Source organism: Melitaea cinxia, chromosome 17 (genome assembly GCF_905220565.1).
Source record: "Melitaea cinxia chromosome 17, ilMelCinx1.1, whole genome shotgun sequence".
Lineage (NCBI taxonomy): Eukaryota > Metazoa > Arthropoda > Insecta > Lepidoptera > Nymphalidae > Melitaea > Melitaea cinxia.
In genome coordinates, this window is record NC_059410.1 from 11,676,091 (window position 1) to 11,698,453 (window position 22,363).

The following is a 22,363-nucleotide window of genomic DNA, read 5'->3' on the forward strand; positions in this document are numbered from 1 at the left end:
AATTTGTTAATATCAGTGGCAACAATTTATAAAAATAATGATTAAGTAATTACCGACTTACTACTAACACACACTAAAAACAGACAGCCCTTTTATAAATTGGAGATGAAAGATACAATTTTCTGGAGCATTCATTTTAATAATAAAAACCTGCCCTTTTGCTATCATCAATAAGAAATTTTGAATTTATTCACAAAATTTTGTAACGCTAACTGTTCTTAATCTTGCCGTTCTTTTTAGAAGAATAAGCCTTCAAAGCGGATGTTAGATAATTTAATACTAAATGATTGAAAAAATAATCTTTTAACGACTATCACGAAAGTTTTTTTAAAAACTTACGACTAAAATTTAAGGAAAAAGACAATTATGAAATACGGTATTTTTATTTTCCGGAGAGTTATTTTTAATTAACTTTTTTTTTGCATTGAATTATTCTCAGGAAAATTATTTGTTAATGATTAATTGAGTTCGAAACCTTACTTGATGGTGTAGCGTTAAAACTTAAAACTGATTCTACTATGCTGTAAATACATCTCCTAATACATACATGATATTCTGTAAAACGTACCACACAAGAGCGAACGCCTAGTATACGACAAACATCTGTGCGGGTCTTATAAATATTTGTCACGTGTGGAGATAGAACCCGCAACCAGCACCACGTCAATGAGTTGCTGTGATCACTACGTCAACGCGTTGCTATCATAATAAAAAAGCTTTCAAACAAAAAACTGTTTTTGGCAGTAATATAGTTAATGTACTATACACACCTGATCCGGCCCAATTTTTATTATATTAATATATCCTCCTAAGTAAAGTGTATCATATCTTTGTCCGCTTCACTCAGTCTTTGTGAATCCATCCATCAAACCGAGCGTCCCTTGGGAGACTTGGGTTTATAGGTCGGGTCATAGACGACAGAGTCGTCGTCCTGAATGTTCTCGAAGTACTTGTGAAGGGCATATTTTATTTCGTAATTCTTGTAACTAGATAGTGAAAAATGAATGATTAAATTTTGCTCTCTCTAATCATAATAATCCTTTAGATTGCCAACGAAAATTTTTTTTGTACTTTTAATACTTTCGTACGTTTCTAAGAACTGTTAAAAAAAACTAATAATTGCCGAAAAATAGTTAAAATTATTGAAGCAATAGATTTGTAATGTATAATAAAAAATTTCCAACCATTATAACGAACTTTTATTTAGGTGGTACGTTTTTATTAGGGTTACGTACATACAATGTGTACATACATTGCAAGTTACACCGGTAGCATGTATTTATGTTTATGGATATATATAATTATGTTTGCTGTGTAGTTACGGCATCAAAGAATATAGCCACTCCCTTTCTTCCCGTTCCACTACCACCTTGGAACTTATAAAGCCGACCGATGGTGGGATAACCATCCAACTGTTGGCTTTGAAATACACAGGCCGAAGACGGGCAGCAGCGTCTTCGGTGCGACAAAGCCAGCCCTGCGGTTATCAACCTGCTGCCCAGCGTGGTGACTATGGGCAAAACACATGAGTTCACGCCATTTTTGGCGTGAATTTGTGGAGGCCTATGTCAAGTAGTGGACTGGGAAAGGCTGCTGTGATATGTCTAACAAATACTTTAATTTTTTTTTTAATTAAATTGACAACAATTCTATCATAAGACATTATCAAATTCATACATAAAAATTTGTAGATCTATATAGTATATTTTTGGTTCTAAATTGGTTTTTACGTTATAATGGATAAGAAATGCCTTAATATTAAATATTTTTTTTTATTTCTGCATTTAAAAAAATACTGTAACGAAAAGATTTAAAGAATATAGTCGATATGAAATTATTATAATATATACTTTTTAAGTTAAAATCAGTGACGTAGAAAATATCAAAAATGTTATCCAATATATTGATATATTAGATATCGTTGATGAGACGTTGATGCCGTAATAATCGCTTGTCGATCACATAGCTATGATTTGCCGGAAGCAAAACATCAAAAACAAATTTAGGTTTGATGGTAAATTTGGTTTCGAGATCTCTGCAAATAGATACGAGGGTGTAAAAAATTTATTACACATTAAGGTACCATTTACTTTGCTTATACACGACACCAAAACTTACGTATATATATTTTTTATATATAACTAGTTCAGCAAACAAGCGTACGACTCACCTGATGGTAAGCGATTACCGTAGCTCCAGAAGCATCACTAGTCCGTTGCCGACTCTATCCCCATTTCCTCCCAAGATATCTGTTCACCTTACTCATCAACAGGAATACAACACTGCTTGAGAGCATTATTCAGCTGTAATCTTCTGTAAGTTCGAGGTACTACCCCAGCCGGGCTCCTCCATATTTTGAGCACAAAATTGCCTGCTACAAAACTAAAAACATAGACGAATACAAAACCCTTTTTGCTTACAATCAAAGTATATAAGAGAGAGTATTAAATAAATACAAATAACATATTAAATATTTTTGAATTACCAATTTGAAATAACACGTTTAATAATTGTGTTTGCTGGCAAACGAAAAAAACCGACTTCAATAATATTGACAAGTAATACAACGTAGGTAGACGCAAAAATAGTCAAGTAAATGGACATTATCAAAGAGTAACTAAAAGAAGAAGAAAGAGTACTCCAAAAGTTGTGATCAGATCTCGATGAAATTTAAATGTGACCACACGATTAAATTAAAAATTATCAAAATCGGTACAACTAGTAAAAAGTTGTGCGAATTTTCGGGCTTCCCTCGATTTCTCTGGGATCCCATCACCAGATCCTGGTTTCCTTATCATGGTACCACACCAGAGATATCTCCTTTCCAACAATTTTTTTTTTATTAAAATCGGTTCATAGACGACGAAGTTATCCCCGAAACTAATAACTAATATAACGAATTGAGTAACGTCCTCCTTTTTTGAAGTCGGTTAAAAATAAATTTAATTAAAATATTTGTGATTAATTTTACATTTTTATTGATTCATTAATAAATAGGATTAGCGCATGTCCTTTACCGTATAATTAATTCACATACCTGACAAAACCAATTACGGTACAGTGCCTTAAATTAAGCCACCGCAAACCCGAACAAATCTTAGACCGCGATATCAAACAACATTTCGAATAGGGATGTTATAACATTATATTTAATTGGAGTCTGTTATCGAGCAATTAGTCAATATCTAGAACTTTTGAGCAACAAGATCGTGATTCATGGTCATTAGTAACATCGTTCATCATATAAACTACATAATCATACATAATGAAGGTTGTGTAAAAGTACGTGCAAGCGCAAGCAATTATTACATAGTAGGAAACACGATTCGACAATATTCAGTTCAGGTGGTGGTGGTTTCCCATTAAGCTTACATAAGTCAGTCAGTTCAGTCTTCCACAGTTCACTGCTAGGCAGAGACCTCCGCAAGTTCGCACCAGACATCCCGGCTTTCCGGAATCCTTATCTCGCCTACACGTCGTTCCAGTGACCGGAGGACGTCCCACTCTGCATTTGCCAACACACGGTCTTCACTCCAGGACACTTTTGCTCCAGCAGCCATCGGTCCTATGACACAGATGATCAGTCTACTGCCACTTCATCTAGCTAATTATCTGGGTTATCTCGGTTACTTTCGTTGTCTCGCGGATGGTCTCATTTCTAATCCTATCTTTAAAAGAGACCCTAAGCATAGCCCGTTCATTGTACGTTGCGACTTTAAATTTGTGACGGGCTAGACGGGCTAGACGGGCTAGACGGGCTAGACGGGCTAGACGGGCTAGACGGGCTAGACGGGCTAGGCGGGCTAGGCGGGCTAGGCGGGCTAGGCGGGCTAGGCGGGCTAGGCGGGCTAGGCGGGCTAGGCGGGCTAGGCGGGCTAGGCGGGCTAGGCGGGCTAGGCGGGCTAGGCGGGCTAGGCGGGCTAGGCGGGCTAGGCGGGCTAGGCGGGCTAGGCGGGCTAGGCGGGCTAGGCGGGCTAGGCGGGCTAGGCGGGCTAGGCGGGCTAGGCGGGCTAGGCGGGCTAGGCGGGCTAGGCGGGCTAGGCGGGCTAGGCGGGCTAGGCGGGCTAGGCGGGCTAGGCGGGCTAGGCGGGCTAGGCGGGCTAGGCGGGCTAGGCGGGCAGGCGGGCAGGCGGGCAGGCGGGCAGGCGGGCAGGCGGGCAGGCGGGCAGGCGGGCAGGCGGGCAGGCGGGCAGGCGGGCAGGCGGGCAGGCGGGCAGGCGGGCAGGCGGGCAGGCGGGCAGGCGGGCAGGCGGGCAGGCGGGCAGGCGGGCAGGCGGGCAGGCGGGCAGGCGGGCAGGCGGGCAGGCGGGCAGGCGGGCAGGCGGGCAGGCGGGCAGGCGGGCAGGCGGGCAGGCGGGCAGGCGGGCAGGCGGGCAGGCGGGCAGGCGGGCAGGCGGGCAGGCGGGCAGGCGGGCAGGCGGGCAGGCGGGCAGGCGGGCAGGCGGGCAGGCGGGCAGGCGGGCAGGCGGGCAGGCGGGCAGGCGGGCAGGCGGGCAGGCGGGCAGGCGGGCAGGCGGGCAGGCGGGCAGGCGGGCAGGCGGGCAGGCGGGCAGGCGGGCAGGCGGGCAGGCGGGCAGGCGGGCAGGCGGGCAGGCGGGCAGGCGGGCAGGCGGGCAGGCGGGCAGGCGGGCAGGCGGGCAGGCGGGCAGGCGGGCAGGCGGGCAGGCGGGCAGGCGGGCAGGCGGGCAGGCGGGCAGGCGGGCAGGCGGGCAGGCGGGCAGGCGGGCAGGCGGGCAGGCGGGCAGGCGGGCAGGCGGGCAGGCGGGCAGGCGGGCAGGCGGGCAGGCGGGCAGGCGGGCAGGCGGGCAGGCTGACAGACCATGTAATTTGGCTACTTTATAAGGGCCTTTCCACAAAGGCGATACGGCTTTGCTTTGTCTTAAATGATTTTTTAACATTACGTAGTCGCCGACTTTATATTGTACGATGTTGTAACATTTTGACATACTCTGGATACGTAGTATACGAGTTTGGGGATGATACGGAGTGGACCAAAGTTGTTTGGTTTTCATAAATTCGCATGTTTTCTTAAACACTTCGGATGTCAAATTCGTGCCTTGGTCAATAGGTATGTATTTAGAGATTCCAAACAGTGAAATAAAATGAAGAAGACATTCGTAGTTTTGCCGCTGAACATCCTATGTATGGAATCTCGGGATTAGGTTCATCGGGTGTAGATAAGTTTGCAGGGTTACATTCGCTTAAGGATATGTTGTCATCTTCTAGAAGTGTAATGGAAGGTAAATCACTATCGGATTGAAGAAGATTAGAAGGAACTTGAATATCAAGATCGTCTAAGTTTATTGGACTGGAACCAGGGGAATCGACAGGATTTGTAACATGATCTTCATTGTTATGGTTATCATTTCCGTTAGAATTAAGAAAATCTTTATTTATAGGATATATGGAATTAATTAGTTACCTAAACAAGGCGTCAGCAGCGGAATTTAATTTACCTTTGCGGTAGACTATATCATAATCGTATTCTTCTAGCTTTAACCTCTACCTTTGGAGTTTGCTGCTGGGATCTTTATGATTAAATAATCACTTCAGAGGTCTATGATCAGTTATTATGAGGAATTTGTGCCCATATAGATAGGGCGAAATGTTTTGCAGCCGTATAGAATTGCTAGTAGTTCTTTTTCAGTAGTTCTGTAGTTGGTTTCACTTTTATTTAGGGCACGTGAGGCGAAAGCTACAGGTTGGTCTTGCCAACAATTCCTTGGGATAAAATAGCACCATTGGCATAATTTGAGGCGTCGCATACAAGAATAAACGGCTGGGTAAAATCGGGATAAATAAGTAAAGTGCTGTCGTTAGTTTATGCTTTAGGGTATCGAAGGCTAGTTGTTGTTGGTTTTCCCATTTAAATGTATCCATTAAAATTAGGCGTTGGAAGGTCGACGGAGCGTTCTTAAGTCCGAACGGCATCTTTGTAAATTAGAAGTATCCTTTAGGGACAGTGAATGCAGTTTTAGGTTTATCTGCTTCATTTAATTCGATTTGATGGAAACCAGATGCTAGATCAAGAGTGGAAAAGTATTTACTATTACCGAGTCGGTCTAGTATCTCTTTAATCTGGGAAATAGGGTACGTGTCACCGACTGTGATATCGTTAAGTTTACGATAGTCTATAACTACACGCCATTTTTGAACATTGGAGGCATCCAGCTTTTTGGGAACAACCCAAATAGGAGAAGACCAGAGAGAATCGGTAGGCTCTATGATGTTTTGTTCTAACATCTTGTTAATTTGATTTTTGACTTCAGTTTTATGAACTTCTGGGAATCTATGGGATTTTGTATGTATAGGAATATCGGTAGTTGTTTTAATCTTATGCTTGAGAGCATTAGTGTGAATAAGATTTTCTCTAGGGAGATGGAAAATATCAAAATAATCAGAGCATAGTTGTAAGAGTCCATCTCTTTCTTCACTATTAAGGTGAGAAGTACGAATTTATTTTAATACTTCTTCTGTACGTTTGAAATTATTACTTGTAACAGTTATATTAAAAACAGGTTTAGAAAGTGTTTCAATAAATTGAACATTATCAAAAGTTTCGAGCTTGAGATTTAGATTAGACTTTATACTAGACTCAAGTCAATCACAACTTTAGACTGGTGATTCAGAAGTATTAACTACAGGCAAGTTTATTCTGCTAATTTAATAATAAATCTTTTGAAATTCTCTGGTCAAGAACTAATCTTTCTTTGATTTCAGAGTTTGGTACCGAAGATTCTATAACGGTTTCCGTTCTAGCTGGAATTATATAAGCAGGTTCACGGAAGTATAATTTTAACGATGTCTTACCGATGTGGAGCATATTATCATTATAGATTATACTACAGTTATGGGCATTAAGCAGATCGGAACCGATTATTCCATCATACGGTAAGTGAATTGAGTCAATAACATGAAAGGAGTTAGATAAGAATTTAGATTTCAAAATATGAATTTTCAAGGGAAAACGGCCCCTAGTTTGAATAGTTTACTCGGCAGGATCCATACCTTTCAATTGTATTGGTTTTTTTATGAGCTTAGGCAGTTTATCAATTCAAGTATATTTTATTAGGCATACAGAGGATCCAGAATCGACTGATAAGGACAATGGGATCTTTAAAGCGGAAGATTTGACAAGAACGTGAGGTAGTAAAGTCTTAGCGGGGTTGTTAAGAATTTCGTAAATAGCTTGCTGCACGGAATACGGTAGAATTTCGCAAGTCAACTTCTTTCAGTTGCTGCGCGGATATAGTAGATTTTTGCGAGTCAACTTCATTCAGTTGCTGCGCGGATATAGTAGACTTTTGCGAGTCAACTTTGTTCTGTTGCTGCGCGGATTTAGGAGAGTTTTGCGAGTCAAGTTTTTTCAGTTGCTGCGCGGATTTAGTAAATGGTTTTGAAAAATATTTTGAGGTCGCGTCGGTTTTTTCATTTCGAAGTCCCGCACGACACGGAGGCGAGACATTGATTAGTTTTTTGAGTCTAAAGGATTTAATGGATCTTCGCTATCAAAGGATTCTGGTTCATTGCTATCTACAAAATGAACACGTTGAGGTGTTCTTGATTGATATTTATTAAATATTCTTTGAATTTACTATTATTGAACTCCCTCTTGCGACATTGCTCTAAGAGGTGTCCAGGAGTTTTGCAGTAACGACAAAAAGGCGTTGAAGAAGAATTGTAGTCAGCGATTAATATAACAAAAATTCCTGTAGCTGCTAGAATACACAGGCATGTAATGATGTGATAATTATGGAAACAAAATATTTGATAGCTCTAAGATAAAATCATGAAACAAAATTATCAGAATACGACATACATATACAGTATGAGCCTAGATAGAAATAATATTCTGATTCCCTTATATAAACATATTTTTCAAATATGTATTCATATTGCGACACTTCATAATGTCTCAAGAGACGCAGAATAGGACACGCACGAGTCCACATAGTATCACAGAATCAAATAAATCAATATTGCTCATTACATAATCTGCCTCGATTCGGAGTTATTAAAGTTTGGACAGTACATACACACGTGAGGGTGTAAATCTAACTAATTATACAAAGATGTTGAATTGTTGTATTGAAGATTAAAACTCTATAGGTATAAGTACGAATCCAGTTCTAGTAGAAATAGAGCTCGGCAGATATCTACGTATTCATCACTTATATCGGCTTTTTTATACTTAAATTTAAGGTGATGAACAAATTTCTTTGATTCACTTTTAATGCGTTTTATATAAACATCATACCTTGGATATCATATAGGAGCAGCGTATTCTAAGATGCTTCTAACGTATAATAAACTATTTTGAAGCGAAGAGGATCTTTAAAGGGACTACAGGTTCGTATGACAAAACCAAGATTGATTAGTGCTTTGGATGGAATTATATCAATATGAGAACACATTAACATTTTGCAATCAAAATATACACCCAAACATATACATACATACTATAGGTTACTAAATATACTTGTCAGTGCACTCAAAATATGCTTAATAAAAACGATTTTTTTGAAACCCATAGACTTCAAACAATGTTTCTCATAACTGAGGCAACTTGCTCAGTAAGGAAGAAATAATTTCGTCAAGGAAACTGACGGAAAAATACAATTTAAAGATTGTGCAGTTATTTTCTTATATTTATAAGGTAAACTGAATCAGAATTTTTTTAGAAAAACCCTTAGTAACTGATTACAAGTTCTAAACTACTTGTTATAGTAAAAGTCGAACTGAAAAAACGCTAGAACTTAAAATTTGAAATTCATAGGTTAGGTTGTAGGTTACGTAAGATGGTTTCGTGAAAATACATTCGTAATATCAAATAATTCGTAGGATGTAAGAAAGAGATTTAGGATAACTAGATTTAAAAAAATAACGATTTTGATACCCTTGAAATCTATAAGGTGAAATTGAAACATCAGTAAGAGTAGCGAAAAAAGATGTTCATGGAATTGAGTGGGATATCTTCCATGGAATCAAACTCATACCGTCCGGTCTCTTGCCATCGTCTCTTGCAATACCAGTCGGCTCAAGTAGACTTGGCACGTTGACGGTGGCAAGGGACCGGCGTATGATATCGTTAAGTGCGGCATGTCGCGAGAAGCGGCCTGCACTTTTTAGGCATGACAGACCGTGATGTCCTAGCTTATCGACATCACTGCTACAGGGACATTTATGAGGAGCGCAGACCGGAACCCCAAGCCGTAGACAGGTTGCGATTCGGAGCGTGTCAGGCTCAAGAAATGTTCCTGTATTTGTCGAAGGGTACGCGTGAAGCCAGTAGCCGGCCTCATGCGTACCCACGGACAAAAGCCTAGCACGCGCCGAGCCTGTACTACAGCTTAAAAGATTTTCATAAGTCAATTTGCAGTTTAGTCTATTAATTTAAATTGTCCAACTTAATATTTAAAAAAAAAAAAAGTCAATTTGCAGTTTAGTCTATTAATTTAAATTGTCCAACTTAATATTTTTAATCTTAAAATAAAGTTTACTGCTTTACCACATATAATATTCAAGCAGATATAATTTTTTTTTTTAATTCTACTAACAACACCAGTAAACAAAGGAGATTCCCGAAGTAAATAACGTAGTGTTAAACTTGTGAATAAACTAGAACAACATGTTGACTTTTAAGTAAGAAAAAGTTGTGACATAGGAAAACTTGCCGCCCTCGGGCATTACACTGGTTTGCCAAATAGAATACAATAATAATTGTGTTTGCTTCCAAAAGAAAAAACTGACTTTAAGTACATCAACAGAAAATACAACGTAGACGAAAAAAATCAAGTAAATATGCCTAATTAGAGATAACTCAAAAAGTACTCATCAGACCTTGATCAAATTTAAATTAGACCACATAACAAGCACTAGATTTCGATCAAAAAATAATTATTCAACATCGCACACCCAATAAAAGTTATAAGTTAACCACACGTAAAAATTACATAGTCCAAGTTGACAAAAATCCTCATAAAATAAAAACTACTCAGCCAAACTGAATTAAATCTGTATGGATCCCAATGGCTGAAAGCTGAATGGCTCTGTATGAAACTATTTTTCATCGAAAAACAATCGATATCGAAAAAATCAAAATGAATCACGTAAATCGGATCCGAAATCTAGGCGTGTTCGGGGTACATACGAAAAAAAATACCAACCGAATTGAGAACCTCCTAACCGACTCCGAACCTTTTTAAAGTCGGTTAGTATCACTAAAATACACCATTTTAAAGCGCCTATAAACAAATTTATTAATTTACAAATAAGTGTGTAACTTATAAGATATTTATTTATTTATTTATTATTAATTTATGGTTTATTTGAATTTTATTGTAATTGTAGGTGCGTCTAGTTAAGATTTTTTTAACACAATGTATATTTTTTGCCTTGTTTTGCGTAGTAAAGTTAGTACCCACTTACGTAACTTCAGTTGCAGCAAAATTCAGAGTCCCAGGTAATGCCTTTGATTTTAGCTCCTTGTCAGCGTGGAACACAAAGACTACTCCCGGCTCTGACGCTCTTCCCACAGGAGGTGATTTAAATATATACAATATGTCATTTAAACAGCCGTTTTGTGTATAATTACTTTTTAGATAGTGCGAGCGCAATACATTAGTATTATAAATTTTATAACAAGTTTTATATTAAAAACAAGTGAATGTGTTTTAATTTTATTGATATTTTTGAGATAAATGTCAAAAGGTGCTATAGATTAATATGATGTTTTTAAAAGAAATTGTACGTAGGAATAGGTGTACTGTACTTAAATGATAACATTGGAAATCTACGCATAAATTTTCGACAAGATGGCTATAATTTTGGCATGATGCGATTTATCGGCAATTGAAGCATGGTATTGCTTTGGTAGCGTATCACAACAATATTATACAAAATATTCGATTTAGAAATAACAAAAATAAATACATTTATCTATTTTTATATGATTTTTAAATTTTCGAAATATAAAAAATATTTGTAATCGACGAGATAGACGAGTTTTTTTTTTTTGATACGATACAAAAAAAAATGTTTTTATTTCATTTAAGTTACACGTTTTTCACATGATGCAATCTCACACAACGAATTTACTCGCGTTAGAACTGATAACACATTCGAGTCGAAAAGCTTCTTAAAGGTATGGAAGATATTTTTTTTTTTGTTTCAGCAATATGATAGAAGAGTGAGAGAAATTGTAGTGCAGCTGCATACTAATAAAGACCTTAGCTGTGGAATTTATCGGGAAAACTTTGAGTTTGCTGTACAGGTGGAGCTTGCTATCCAGGCTTTGAATCGAATTTCTGTTGAATAATATCAGCAATGACAACAATCAAGATGTGATTATCAATATCCATATACCTGTTTCAAACAAAGTTGAGTCATATTATGACTCACAAGAAATCTATCACTGAAGATTTGTGACTCTTAGATCATATGAAAAGGACACAAACATTATTTAGGGTGACCCACTTCGCTTTGAGTTTTGTTTGTTATAAACCAAACATTTAACCCAAGAACCTACAAACTTTGCGACATCTTTTAATGCCGGCCCCAAAAGAAACAAATCAGAACTTTTATACCCATATAAAAAAGAAGAAGATGTAAAGGATTTTTCTCTGTTCTATAGGTATTTTATTAACATGTAGTATGTCTTTTATAATGTTAGTTCTAAATGACACGGTGAAATATATATACATATTCGGTATATATGTATATTTTATCTATATATCGATTTTTAATTTTTTTTTATTCAAAATTTCCACCTGACTATAACGGAAAAAACCAAAAAAATATCCAATGTGGTGTGAATTTACATGTCGGTGATTCATTTTTATTTATAAATATTATCGAAAGTATTTATAGCCTATCTTATCAAAATTAGAAAATGTTTAAACTTACGAATTTCGAAGAGCACGTTCGAAATTCTTGTCATCCTTTAAAATACATTTTACACATAGTTAACTGAAATTGGTTTATGAGAAGCGAGTGTTAATTAATTGTTGGAATTTTGTATGCTAATCCAATGAACAATGTATTACGCGTTTATAATTAGTAGACACAGCCAATTATGTCCAAAATATCAATATTAGTCATATTGAATATATTTATTTTATATATTTGCAAATAGAGTTTGAAAATAAAGACAACAAAAAAATTAAGTTTATCTGGTTATTACTTTTAAACATTCCTTTCTCCTAAGAGCTGCTTAGTTTTAATATAATAATAATAATATAATGAATACTCTTTATTGTACACCACAAAGAAACATTACAACAAAAGTGATACATGAACTTAGTTTTAATGATATTTCTTTCGCTTTAGATAACTTATTTAGTGAAGAAGGTTACAAATACTAAAAGTTTTAGATACAGTAAATAATAAATCCGACAAAAATAAATTTATAAGAAAAAAATGTCTTGGTTTTCATGGCTCTCTACATTTTCGTCGATCAAGGAACACTAATAGTGTCGATATTTTAGTTTCCTTCATAAGTAAGAACTTTCGTTAAATAAACTTTACCCTACTTCTATGTAATAAGACCGGAAATTGGAAGATAGTCGAGCAGGTCGACTAGACATGCAATACTGTGAGATGCACTTACGACCTCACACGTACGACTGAAATTACTAACCTTTGTAATTTCTATCTTTCAATGTTCACTGTAAAGCAACTTTGTAATATACGATAAACTATTTATTTTATATTTTATGGTTCTAGCTTTCTTCAATAGGAAAAGTAGTTTTATTTAGTACAATTAATATTTCATTCTTAGATATATATTTATTATTAAATCGATTTTTATTCGTTTATTATTAGGTGTTTCTATTTTATTTTGTTTGAAGAACTATGGTTCTTTTTTCTTTCTCTAAAATATATATTATAAACTATTTCATAAGAAATCAGCTAGCGAATGTAAAGTAAACAGAGAACTAAAGTTCAAATTTTCTTTCATGTAAACTGCATATGTCCAAACTGGTACTAACTTAAAAGCTGTTACTTCAAATGAATAAAAACAATCAAGTTTATAGAAATTTAAAAGAAACGTTATCTCACTTTTTATTAAAACAAAGAAACTTTGTGCTAAGGCATTCTCTCAGAAATGCGAAATGAAATGTAGTTGTAGGAATATTTCATTCAATTACTATAAGTTGAATTATGAAAATATTATCATTAATATATTTCAAACCAAATATAACAAGTATTTTGGTTAGAAATCTATACTAATCTATAATAAAAAATCGAGAGCTGTTTTTTTTGTTAGGTTATACTACAAAAACTACTGAACTGGTCGAAATAATACTTAGGTATACCATAAGATGCAGCGTGTTTCGTTAAGGTTTTAATATATAATATAATGGTGATTACTTATCGTGTAAAAAAATTATGAACGTACAGAGGTCGCTAGTATAGTTATATATTACAAACCAAAATACATTTATACCATATCAGACAATCTACGTTCCTCACGTTGTATCAAGGTGAAAGATACATCTTTGAGAACATCTGACGAGGAGATTAATATTGCATTGGAAATAGATGTCAATGACTATGAGAATATCGAAATAACAAACACTTTTATATTTTAAGACAAGTAAAAAATATGTCAAATATATTTTATCAAAAAAAAAAAAAAAAACAGCTGAAACGGAACTGAAAAAGTAAAACAATGAATCTCACTATACTATCACTAGAAGTCGTCGACAACTCGTTAATGAAACTCTTGACATGCTTAAAAATAATGGCATCTCGTGTAAGCATCGACCAGCGTAGACTTGATTCGAGCTAAGAGCTACATTTCATCACATTGGGAAAAGTTTTAATGATCCGATTCGGAGTGGACTATAGTGGGGACTAGAGGCAATTTGTACGTTAAAAATACAACGGTAGCTGTTGATTGTTTTTCATTGCATCATGTCACGGCTTTCCCGAAGCGAGAGTGTGACGAGATCGAATTGTTATTCCATTTATCATATTCACGTTTTGCTTCTAAATCAATTTAATTCAAACTTTTTTACTTTTGCATACTTTTAAACGACTTCTAAAAAAGGAGAAGGTTCTCAATTCGATTGTATTTTTTTAGGTATGTCACCTCGCAACTTCCGAGTGGACCGATTTTGATGTTTTTTTTTTAATTGAAAGATGGTGTGTGGCATGTGGTCTCGTTTAAATTTAATTGAGATCTAATAAGTACATTTCGAGGTATATATCTAATAATGCACATTTACTTGCACATTACAAGGAGTACTATATTTTGATTAAAAAAGAATCATCGAAATCGGTATACTCAGTAAAATTTATGATACACTCATAAAAAATACAATCGAATTGAGAATCTCCTCCTATTCTCCTCAGGGTTCTTCCATTATTTTTGTTTTATTGTAGCACCATGAGAACTATTTTGTTAACCGACTTCCAAAAAAAGAGGATCTTCTCAATTCGAGTGTTTTTTGTTTTTAATGTATGTTACTTCAGAACTTTTGACTCGGTGGACCGATTTCGACAAAAAAAAATTTTTAATGAAAGGTGGTGCGTGTCATTTGGTCCCATTGAAATTTATTTGAGATCTAACAACTACTTTTTGAGTTATATCTAATAATGCGTATTTACTTGACTATTTTTTCGTCGACCTACGTTGTATTATACCGCATACTTTATTGGGTGTACCGATTTTGGTGATTTTTAATTTAATCGAAAGTTAATGTTTATCATGTGGTCGCATTTAAATTTCATCGAGATTTAAAAACAACTTTTTGAGTAATCTTTGATAACGCGTATTTACTTGCCTATTTTTTTCGTCAACCTACGTTGTATTACTTGTCGATGTAATTCAAGTCAGTTTTTTTTTTCGTTTGCGAGCAAATACAGTTATTACAGATAAAGACGTAACTTTTACATTTTTTTCGGTTTCTTGTAACTTTTTATTAATTCACTAAAATAAAATATACTGGTCAGTGATCACTGTCATTTCAGCTTCATTTCTTTTAACGTTAAAACACTTTTATTATTTAGCATCGTCACCGTCCTTTTACGGCGGTCCAAAAAGACGACGAGATTATGAGGCAAATTTTCCATTTTTTCTTTTAATTATTTTGTTTTTCTCAATATTTTCCTTAACAAAAATTGTCAAATATAGTGTGGTTGTCATTTGAATTATGAAATTTTGAGTCACATTCAACGAAATTTGATAGATAATCGATGAATTGCTAAATTCCATGCGTTGATGGTAACAAACGCTAGTGTAGTAGTGGGTGTAGTCGGTTGGAGCACCAACGGTTTGCGGGCGCGATTCCCGCTCGGGATGGATATTTGTATTTATACAAATAAATCTTTCCGGTTTGGATGTGTGTCCTTGTGGACTGCCCACCGTGCCTCGGAGAGTACGTAAAGCCGTCGGTCCCGGCTGTTATCATAAATACTTGATAGCGATCGTTATTCATAGTAGAGAACATAGCCAACCCGCAGTCGAGCAGCGTTACTACGCTACAATTAAACTCCAATCCTTCTACTATATGGAGAAAAGGGCTTATACCCAGCAGTGGGATGCTACAGGCTGTATCGATGTATTTATATATAAATACAAAAGCATATAGAAAGACATAAATCTGGCTGATTACAGCTAAACTGTAATTAATAAAACTAATTTGCTCGTACAATTACTACTTATAATCTATTTACAAATGTATTATAGCGATTTTTTAATAAATTAAAATATCAACAAGTAAACTAACCACCAGTTAAAAACGATGACATTGACTCCATTGATTAGCAAAATATGAGAAAAAGATATTATGGTTATCCAAGTAAGGTACACTTAACTCCAATATAAACGAATAGTATATAACATATTTTATCTTAATCTATAATATATATAAACGCGAAAGGTCATTCATCACGAAATCTCCGAAACTATAACACCTACAAACTTGAAATTTGGCAGGTAGGCTCCTTATAGGATGTAGACATCCGCTAAGAACGGATTTTACGAAACTCAACCCCTAAGGGGGTAAAATAGGGGTTGGAAGTTTTTATGAGAGTCCCATGTTTTTGAAGTAAGAGATTTGAAATTTAAAATGTATGCTCTATAGATGGTGAGACGGTGTCCTAATAATGTATCTTTAAGAATCAACTCCTTTTTGGGGTTAAAACGAGGGGTCGTAGGTTGACTCACTGATCACGAAATCTCCGAAACTATAACACCTACAAACTTAAAATTTAGCAGGTAGGCTCCTAATAAGGCGTACACTACCGCTAAGAATGGATTTTACGAAACTCGACTTTTAAGGGGGTTAAACGGGGGTTGGAAGTTTGTATGAAAGTCCTATGTTTATGAAGTAAGAGACTTGAAATTTGAAATGTATGCTCTATAGATGGTGAGACGGTGTCCGAATAATGTATCTTTAAGAATCAACTCCCTTTTGGTGTTAAAACGGGGGATGGTAGGTTGACTCAACATGAAATCTCCGGAACTATAACAGCTACAAACTTGAAATTGGCAGATATACTCCTTATAAGGATAGACATTCGCTAAGAACGGATTTTACGAAACTCGACCCCTACAGGGGTAAAACGGGGGTTGGAAGTTTGTATAAAAGACCTATGTTTTTGAAGTAAGAGACTTAAAATTTAAAATGTATGCTCTATAGATGGTGAGGAGGTGTCCAAGTAATGCATCGTAATCTATATATATATATAAAAAAGAAAGGTCACTGACTCACTCATCACGAGAACTCAAAAACCGGCGGATGGTCCATCCATCCAGGACGGACAAAGATTAAATTTGGCAGGGAGGTAGATTATAGTTAGGAGACGTCCACTAAGGACGAATTTAGCGATATTCCACCGCTAAGGGGGTTTAATTGGGGTTGATAGTTAATGAAACATATACAACAGCTATAAGTTCGTCTGATAGGTTATTTATACTGCAGCTTGAAAATAAAACCAAAAATGTGGCGTATAGAGAGGTTTTATAAAAATAACTATTAAATTATACTAAATTGTGCCTTTGAAAAAGTTACTTAGTGGATAAGCATTTCAAGTGACTGAAATAAAAAAAATTGCGTTAAACATCTTAATAGTAATGCATATCATCATAACCGCGCAGACGTAGTCGCGGGCACTAGGTTAGTGTATTATAAAACAAAGTCCCCAAAAGTGTACGTAATCGATTCCCTCGAAACCTACTGAACGGATTTTCATGTGGTTTTACCAATGGAGAGAGGGCTTCAAGAGAAAGGTTTACGGAACAGCTAAGCCGATTTTGATGAGAGTCTCACTGGAAATTTGCCGGGAAAACTTAGTGACTCACTGATTTAAACGCGGGCGAAGTCGCGGGCACAGCTAGTATATGTATATTCTTTGTAATGTAGTAAGAAAAATCAAATCAATATGTAATAATGTATGTGTGTGATGTTATCTGAACTTTTGGTAAAACAACTATCTGCACAATGCTCGTAGGACTTCTCAAACAGCAATCACAAAGTAAGTTATTTATAATTGTTAATAATCACACCGTAAAACTTCAATGAATCTCCTATCGGCGGGCCGATTATCCATTAAATAAATTTTATTCGTGATAAGGCGAGGGGCGGGCGGCGGCAAGGCGCCGGCGGGACGCCCTAGTCGCCACCGACCGCTTGCCAAGCGACGACGTGTCGCTCTCGTCGCGAAGCTGCGCTAATTTTACACGCCACTTATTTCCACACCGCACTCCTAACCATTGACCCACTGACAGTGAATTGTGTTCTTGCAACGAGTGTGAGTTGCTGTCCTGTCAGCGACCTCCTAGCTGTGAAAACCGTAAGTAATCATATTTAAGACAACTTTGACGCGTCTTAATCAACCGACGTTACGGCCATTTTATAGAATTCCGTTCAACCTTGAAATTTTCAGTATTTTGGTCATCGTATCACTTATGACGGATCTTTCTCAGTATCGAAAGTCTGAGACTAAAGTCTTCATTTAAAAATAGAACGGAATGGATTTGCATTGAAGAGAATCTGGGTTTTGTTGGCTTTCGGGCTCATTAATATATTAAGTTTGAAAACATGCATTGGATTCGTGTCAAGGCTTTAACACCTTGTTATTTTATGTAAAAAACACAGTTAGGCGGTTTGGGAAGCTATAAAAATTAGATTATAAACGCGATGATTAGAGACATTCTTGCCAACCGCACGCCAGATACCTTTCTGCTCTCAAGAACTAAACTCAACTGCTCGTATCGTAGAACATTAATTTCAGCTTCAAATTGAATATTCACGACGCTCTTTAATTTAAAGTAACAGCAACATTTGCAAATTTTTCTACGCATTTCTAAATTATATAATAATTTAATAGAATTTTAGTCAAACGTCTTCAAAATATAATTATTAAAACCACAACACCCATAAAGATCTAAAAACACCAATAAAAATCTAAAAAATTTTGGATGTAAAATATCAAAATTTGAAACATATTTTAATACTTTTAATAAGTTTGAGTGAAAAAATGTTTATAGCGTTTATTTTTTATAATTAAATAATTTACTAATCACTGAGATAGATCTCATTCTATATACGTTATTGTGGATAACATCACTGCTTTTCTCTAACGGAAAAACAAAGTTTGTAAAGCTAAGCACGTAAATTGAGTTGTCCACAATAAAAAGGTCAAAGCAATTTCGTATCTTATCAGTTGTAATCAAACACGAAAGGTCTGGTCTGATAAACAGAGCAACATAAATCCGGCGGGTTATTGATGCAGTACGGAAATTGCTTCCCCACAGTGCCGGCCACGTTTCCTGCCTTCACAGTTTTCTCGACGCTTTCTGCAAACCATGTTCACATTCTAAGCTCCTTTTAATCATATAGCTTTTACATGAAGCCTTATTATTATTACGTATAATGTAAAGCTATATTCTAATTAACATTTACTATCATATCAAATAACATACGAATTTTATAGTCAAATATCAACAAAATTTACCCAATTAAAAGTAAATTTCAAAATGATGTTTAATTTGAGGAGTTTGTTTAATTTATTTTCCATAATAAATTAAGATATAAAGTTTCTCCAAAGTGCTAAACATGAAATAAAGATTCAGAGAAACTTTAGATTACCGTATTTAAACATTAACAGGTAAATTTTTATTTACCTAATTTATTTTTTCAACACATTTTAATAAGCAATTTGTTCTCTTTAACTTATTTCTACTAAATTCTTCACGATATAGCACAAAGTTAGGTTTATTAAAAATGTATATAATAAAAATTTTAAGGTGTCATTAACAGCTACCTCGATACTCGACAATTCATAATTATTTGATAAAATACTTATTTCTAGCGAGAATTAATCCCGCGTACTTTAGTTAGCTTCGATTAACATGTCTTCGAAAAGAAATAAATTATATATAGGAATATTATAAATATATTAGGAAAAATGGAAGAATACAAAATAATATAATAACAAAAATCATATAACACAATAGTTTTTATAAAACACATCAACACATTTGTTTCACGATTTTCTCGAAAACAAGTTTGAATTTTACGGCTTTTTACTCTCAGGAAGCCATTGTGCTTCGTCCCTCAAAGGCTGCTCATCTGGCAGCGTTTGATACGTTCTAATACAGTCTTAGTTTAGTTTAGTCTCAAAGTTTTTTGTCTTGTATTATATCAAAAATTTCTTCATACTATATTTTTTTTATACATTGCTATTATAAAAAATCAGTTAAAGAAAATGGTGCCACCAAAAATTTTTACTAATTAAAATTAATTAAAGCTCTTGCTTATATGATTTTTCCGTATATCTTAGAAATAAACATCGATTTTCAAATAATCGTCAGAATCCAAATACTCGAATTTCCTGCGGTATGAGAATTCATTGTACAATATGACGCATTGAAATTAATTACTCTTAGGTACATTGACTTTATCATCTGCTTTTACAACCACTTCGAAATGATAAATCTATGATCGATTAGTAATTTCAAAACAGTATTAGAGTAAAGAGTAAACTTGCGAAGAGGAGCTGAGAATACTAAAATTTCAATTTCCTCAAAATGGTATCATAATGGTTTTCTAATGGCTAATAAGTCGCGATAAAATTTATGCCAAAAAACGTATAGTAAGTCGTAGTAGGTAGTAAGTAGGTAAGTAAGTAGGTCGATAATAATTGACTCATAATTGAAACCGCAAATCGCAACCCTAACCAATCGCAACCGTACCATTAGTAGGTACAAAATTAGTAACTCAAGTTTTTCTATGTTCTTGAAAAGTTGTCATATTGTTTGAATGTATGAAAATGCTGTTTTTTTATTACATAAGTAATATATTTAACAACGCCTAACATGCAGACAGTATACAAGTTCATCAAATTCATATGTGACGCTTTCTACACATCACTTTATAACAAAATTGCTTGTCGTTGAACAAATAATAAAAAAAAAAATGTTGACGTAATAATTAAAAAAAAAACCGACTTCAATTACATCGACCAGTAATCCGACGTAGGTAGACGAATAAAGAGTAAAGTAAATACGCATTATTAGAGGCTACTCAAAAAGAATTTGTCCGGTCTCGATTAAATTTTAATGAAACCACATGAATAGCGCCACCTTTCGATAAAAAAAAAATTGTCGAAATCGGTCCAACCAGTAAAAAGTTCTGAGGTAATTAATATACATAAAAAAATACAATCGAATTGAGAACCTCCTCCTTTTTTGAAGTCGCTAAAAAAGGAAAATACAAGAATAAAAAAGAAATATATAATCTGACTAAGCGTCAAAGATTTATAACTACGTAAAGGAAATCTAGGAGAAAAAATATCCAGTGTTCTAGAATTATTAGTATGTACTCGTCTCGTACCCAGTTTCATATAAATTAATTTACTATTTTTGATATTGTGATACGCAGTCCTACGAGGCTCGTATGTCTGTTTATATCTTATAGACACAGATATACAGCAAGCAGATATATGTAATATGTAGCGACATCTATCTCGCGCGACATATAAAACTAGAGAAAACTGTCGTATCCTACATCGCGCTATCAAAGTTATCAGAGTGATTGAGTATATATAAAAGAACCTGACAACAACCGTTTGAGCGCTAGCCCACCAGACACAACACCCGTCTGGTTGGTGAATCCTCCCTTTTCGAGGGGGGATGAAGGACTCAACACCATGTTCCTCACGCTCGGCCAAAAAAAAAAAAAAATATATATATATATATATATATATATATATATATATATATATAAGCGCGATTGCTCTATGTCGTCAATGGAATGTTAAAGATTTATTTTAAATCCTATAAATAAATTCATCATTGTACTTTCTATATTTGATTAATAATGTTCTGCGTCACAGCACGAACCGAATTCAGCAATAACGAATCGATCTATAATTCTAAATTAACGTCAGATCAATATGGTATCAATATTGCTTAATAATGCCAAGTACATATTTCGATTAGTACGAAAACATTTGCCAATTCCATTACAGCGATCATTTTCCTCGTAATAAAATTGGAATACGCTAAATACATGAAGACCTTGCCTTTGTAAACAAAAATTTCGAGAATTTATGAAGATTATATGAAACATTAAGATGAAATATATTTTCTTATACGCGGACAGTAATAAAGATGTAAAATATAGGTAACGGTCATACAAAAAAAAAAAAACGCTAATTTTAATTTCATTTAAAAAAAAGATGAAACGTGTATATGTATTTTATTACATAGTCAAAGCGAACGAAACCGCGCGAGACTTATGATGAATTATAAATATGAAGTTGAAATACTATGAAGTGCTCACCCAGACTCGTCGCCATGACCTTGAGTTAATATTCACGCGTTTCGTCCATTCTATCTCGAGTTTATTAATTATTTATATACTCTTTTTAGGGTCTCTACCGAACTGGTAACAACTGGGGTCTGGGGTCTGTCCCGTCAAAAGACTGACTTTTTGGTGAGAGAATAGGTAGAGCAACTTGAAACTTTCATAAATTATGTATTTCTATAACCGCTATAACGATAGATACCAAAATAAAAATAAAATAATGTACCCATACAAAAAACTTTAATGTCGGCATTTTTAGCCAGCTCTTTTAATTTATAAATTTGAATAGTACATCGTCTTTTTCTAACATATATAAAATATTCCGGATTCCTATTTTGTAATTACTCATAACTACATGGTATAAAACAAAGTCGCTTCCCGCTGTCTGTATGCTTAGATCTTTAAAACTACGCAACGGATTTTGATGCGGTTTTCTTAAGTAAATAGAGTGATTCCAGGGGAAGGTTTATATGTATTGTACATGCATAATATAGAAGAGGAACACTGATAGATTTTGCAAGCGTGCGAAGCTGGGGCGGGTC

At 35.5% G+C, this 22,363-nt stretch overlaps 2 protein-coding genes across 2 annotated transcripts in view; one reads left to right on the forward strand and one right to left on the reverse strand.

The window, feature by feature from the left end:
- Window positions 1-7,169: 7,169 nt before the first annotated feature.
- The window catches only part of LOC123661409, a 75,163-nt gene continuing 59,969 nt past the window's right edge, over window positions 7,170-22,363 (reverse strand). Inside the window, exon 4 of the mRNA XM_045596371.1 lies at window positions 7,170-7,373. Within this exon, the coding sequence (XP_045452327.1) occupies window positions 7,170-7,373 (204 nt within the window). The remainder of the gene's footprint in view (window positions 7,374-22,363) is intronic.
- The window catches only part of LOC123661729 (receptor-type tyrosine-protein phosphatase kappa), a 195,174-nt gene continuing 190,440 nt past the window's right edge, over window positions 17,630-22,363 (forward strand). The window contains exon 1 of the mRNA XM_045596674.1: window positions 17,630-17,802. The gene's annotated coding sequence lies outside the window, so the exon portion shown is untranslated. The remainder of the gene's footprint in view (window positions 17,803-22,363) is intronic.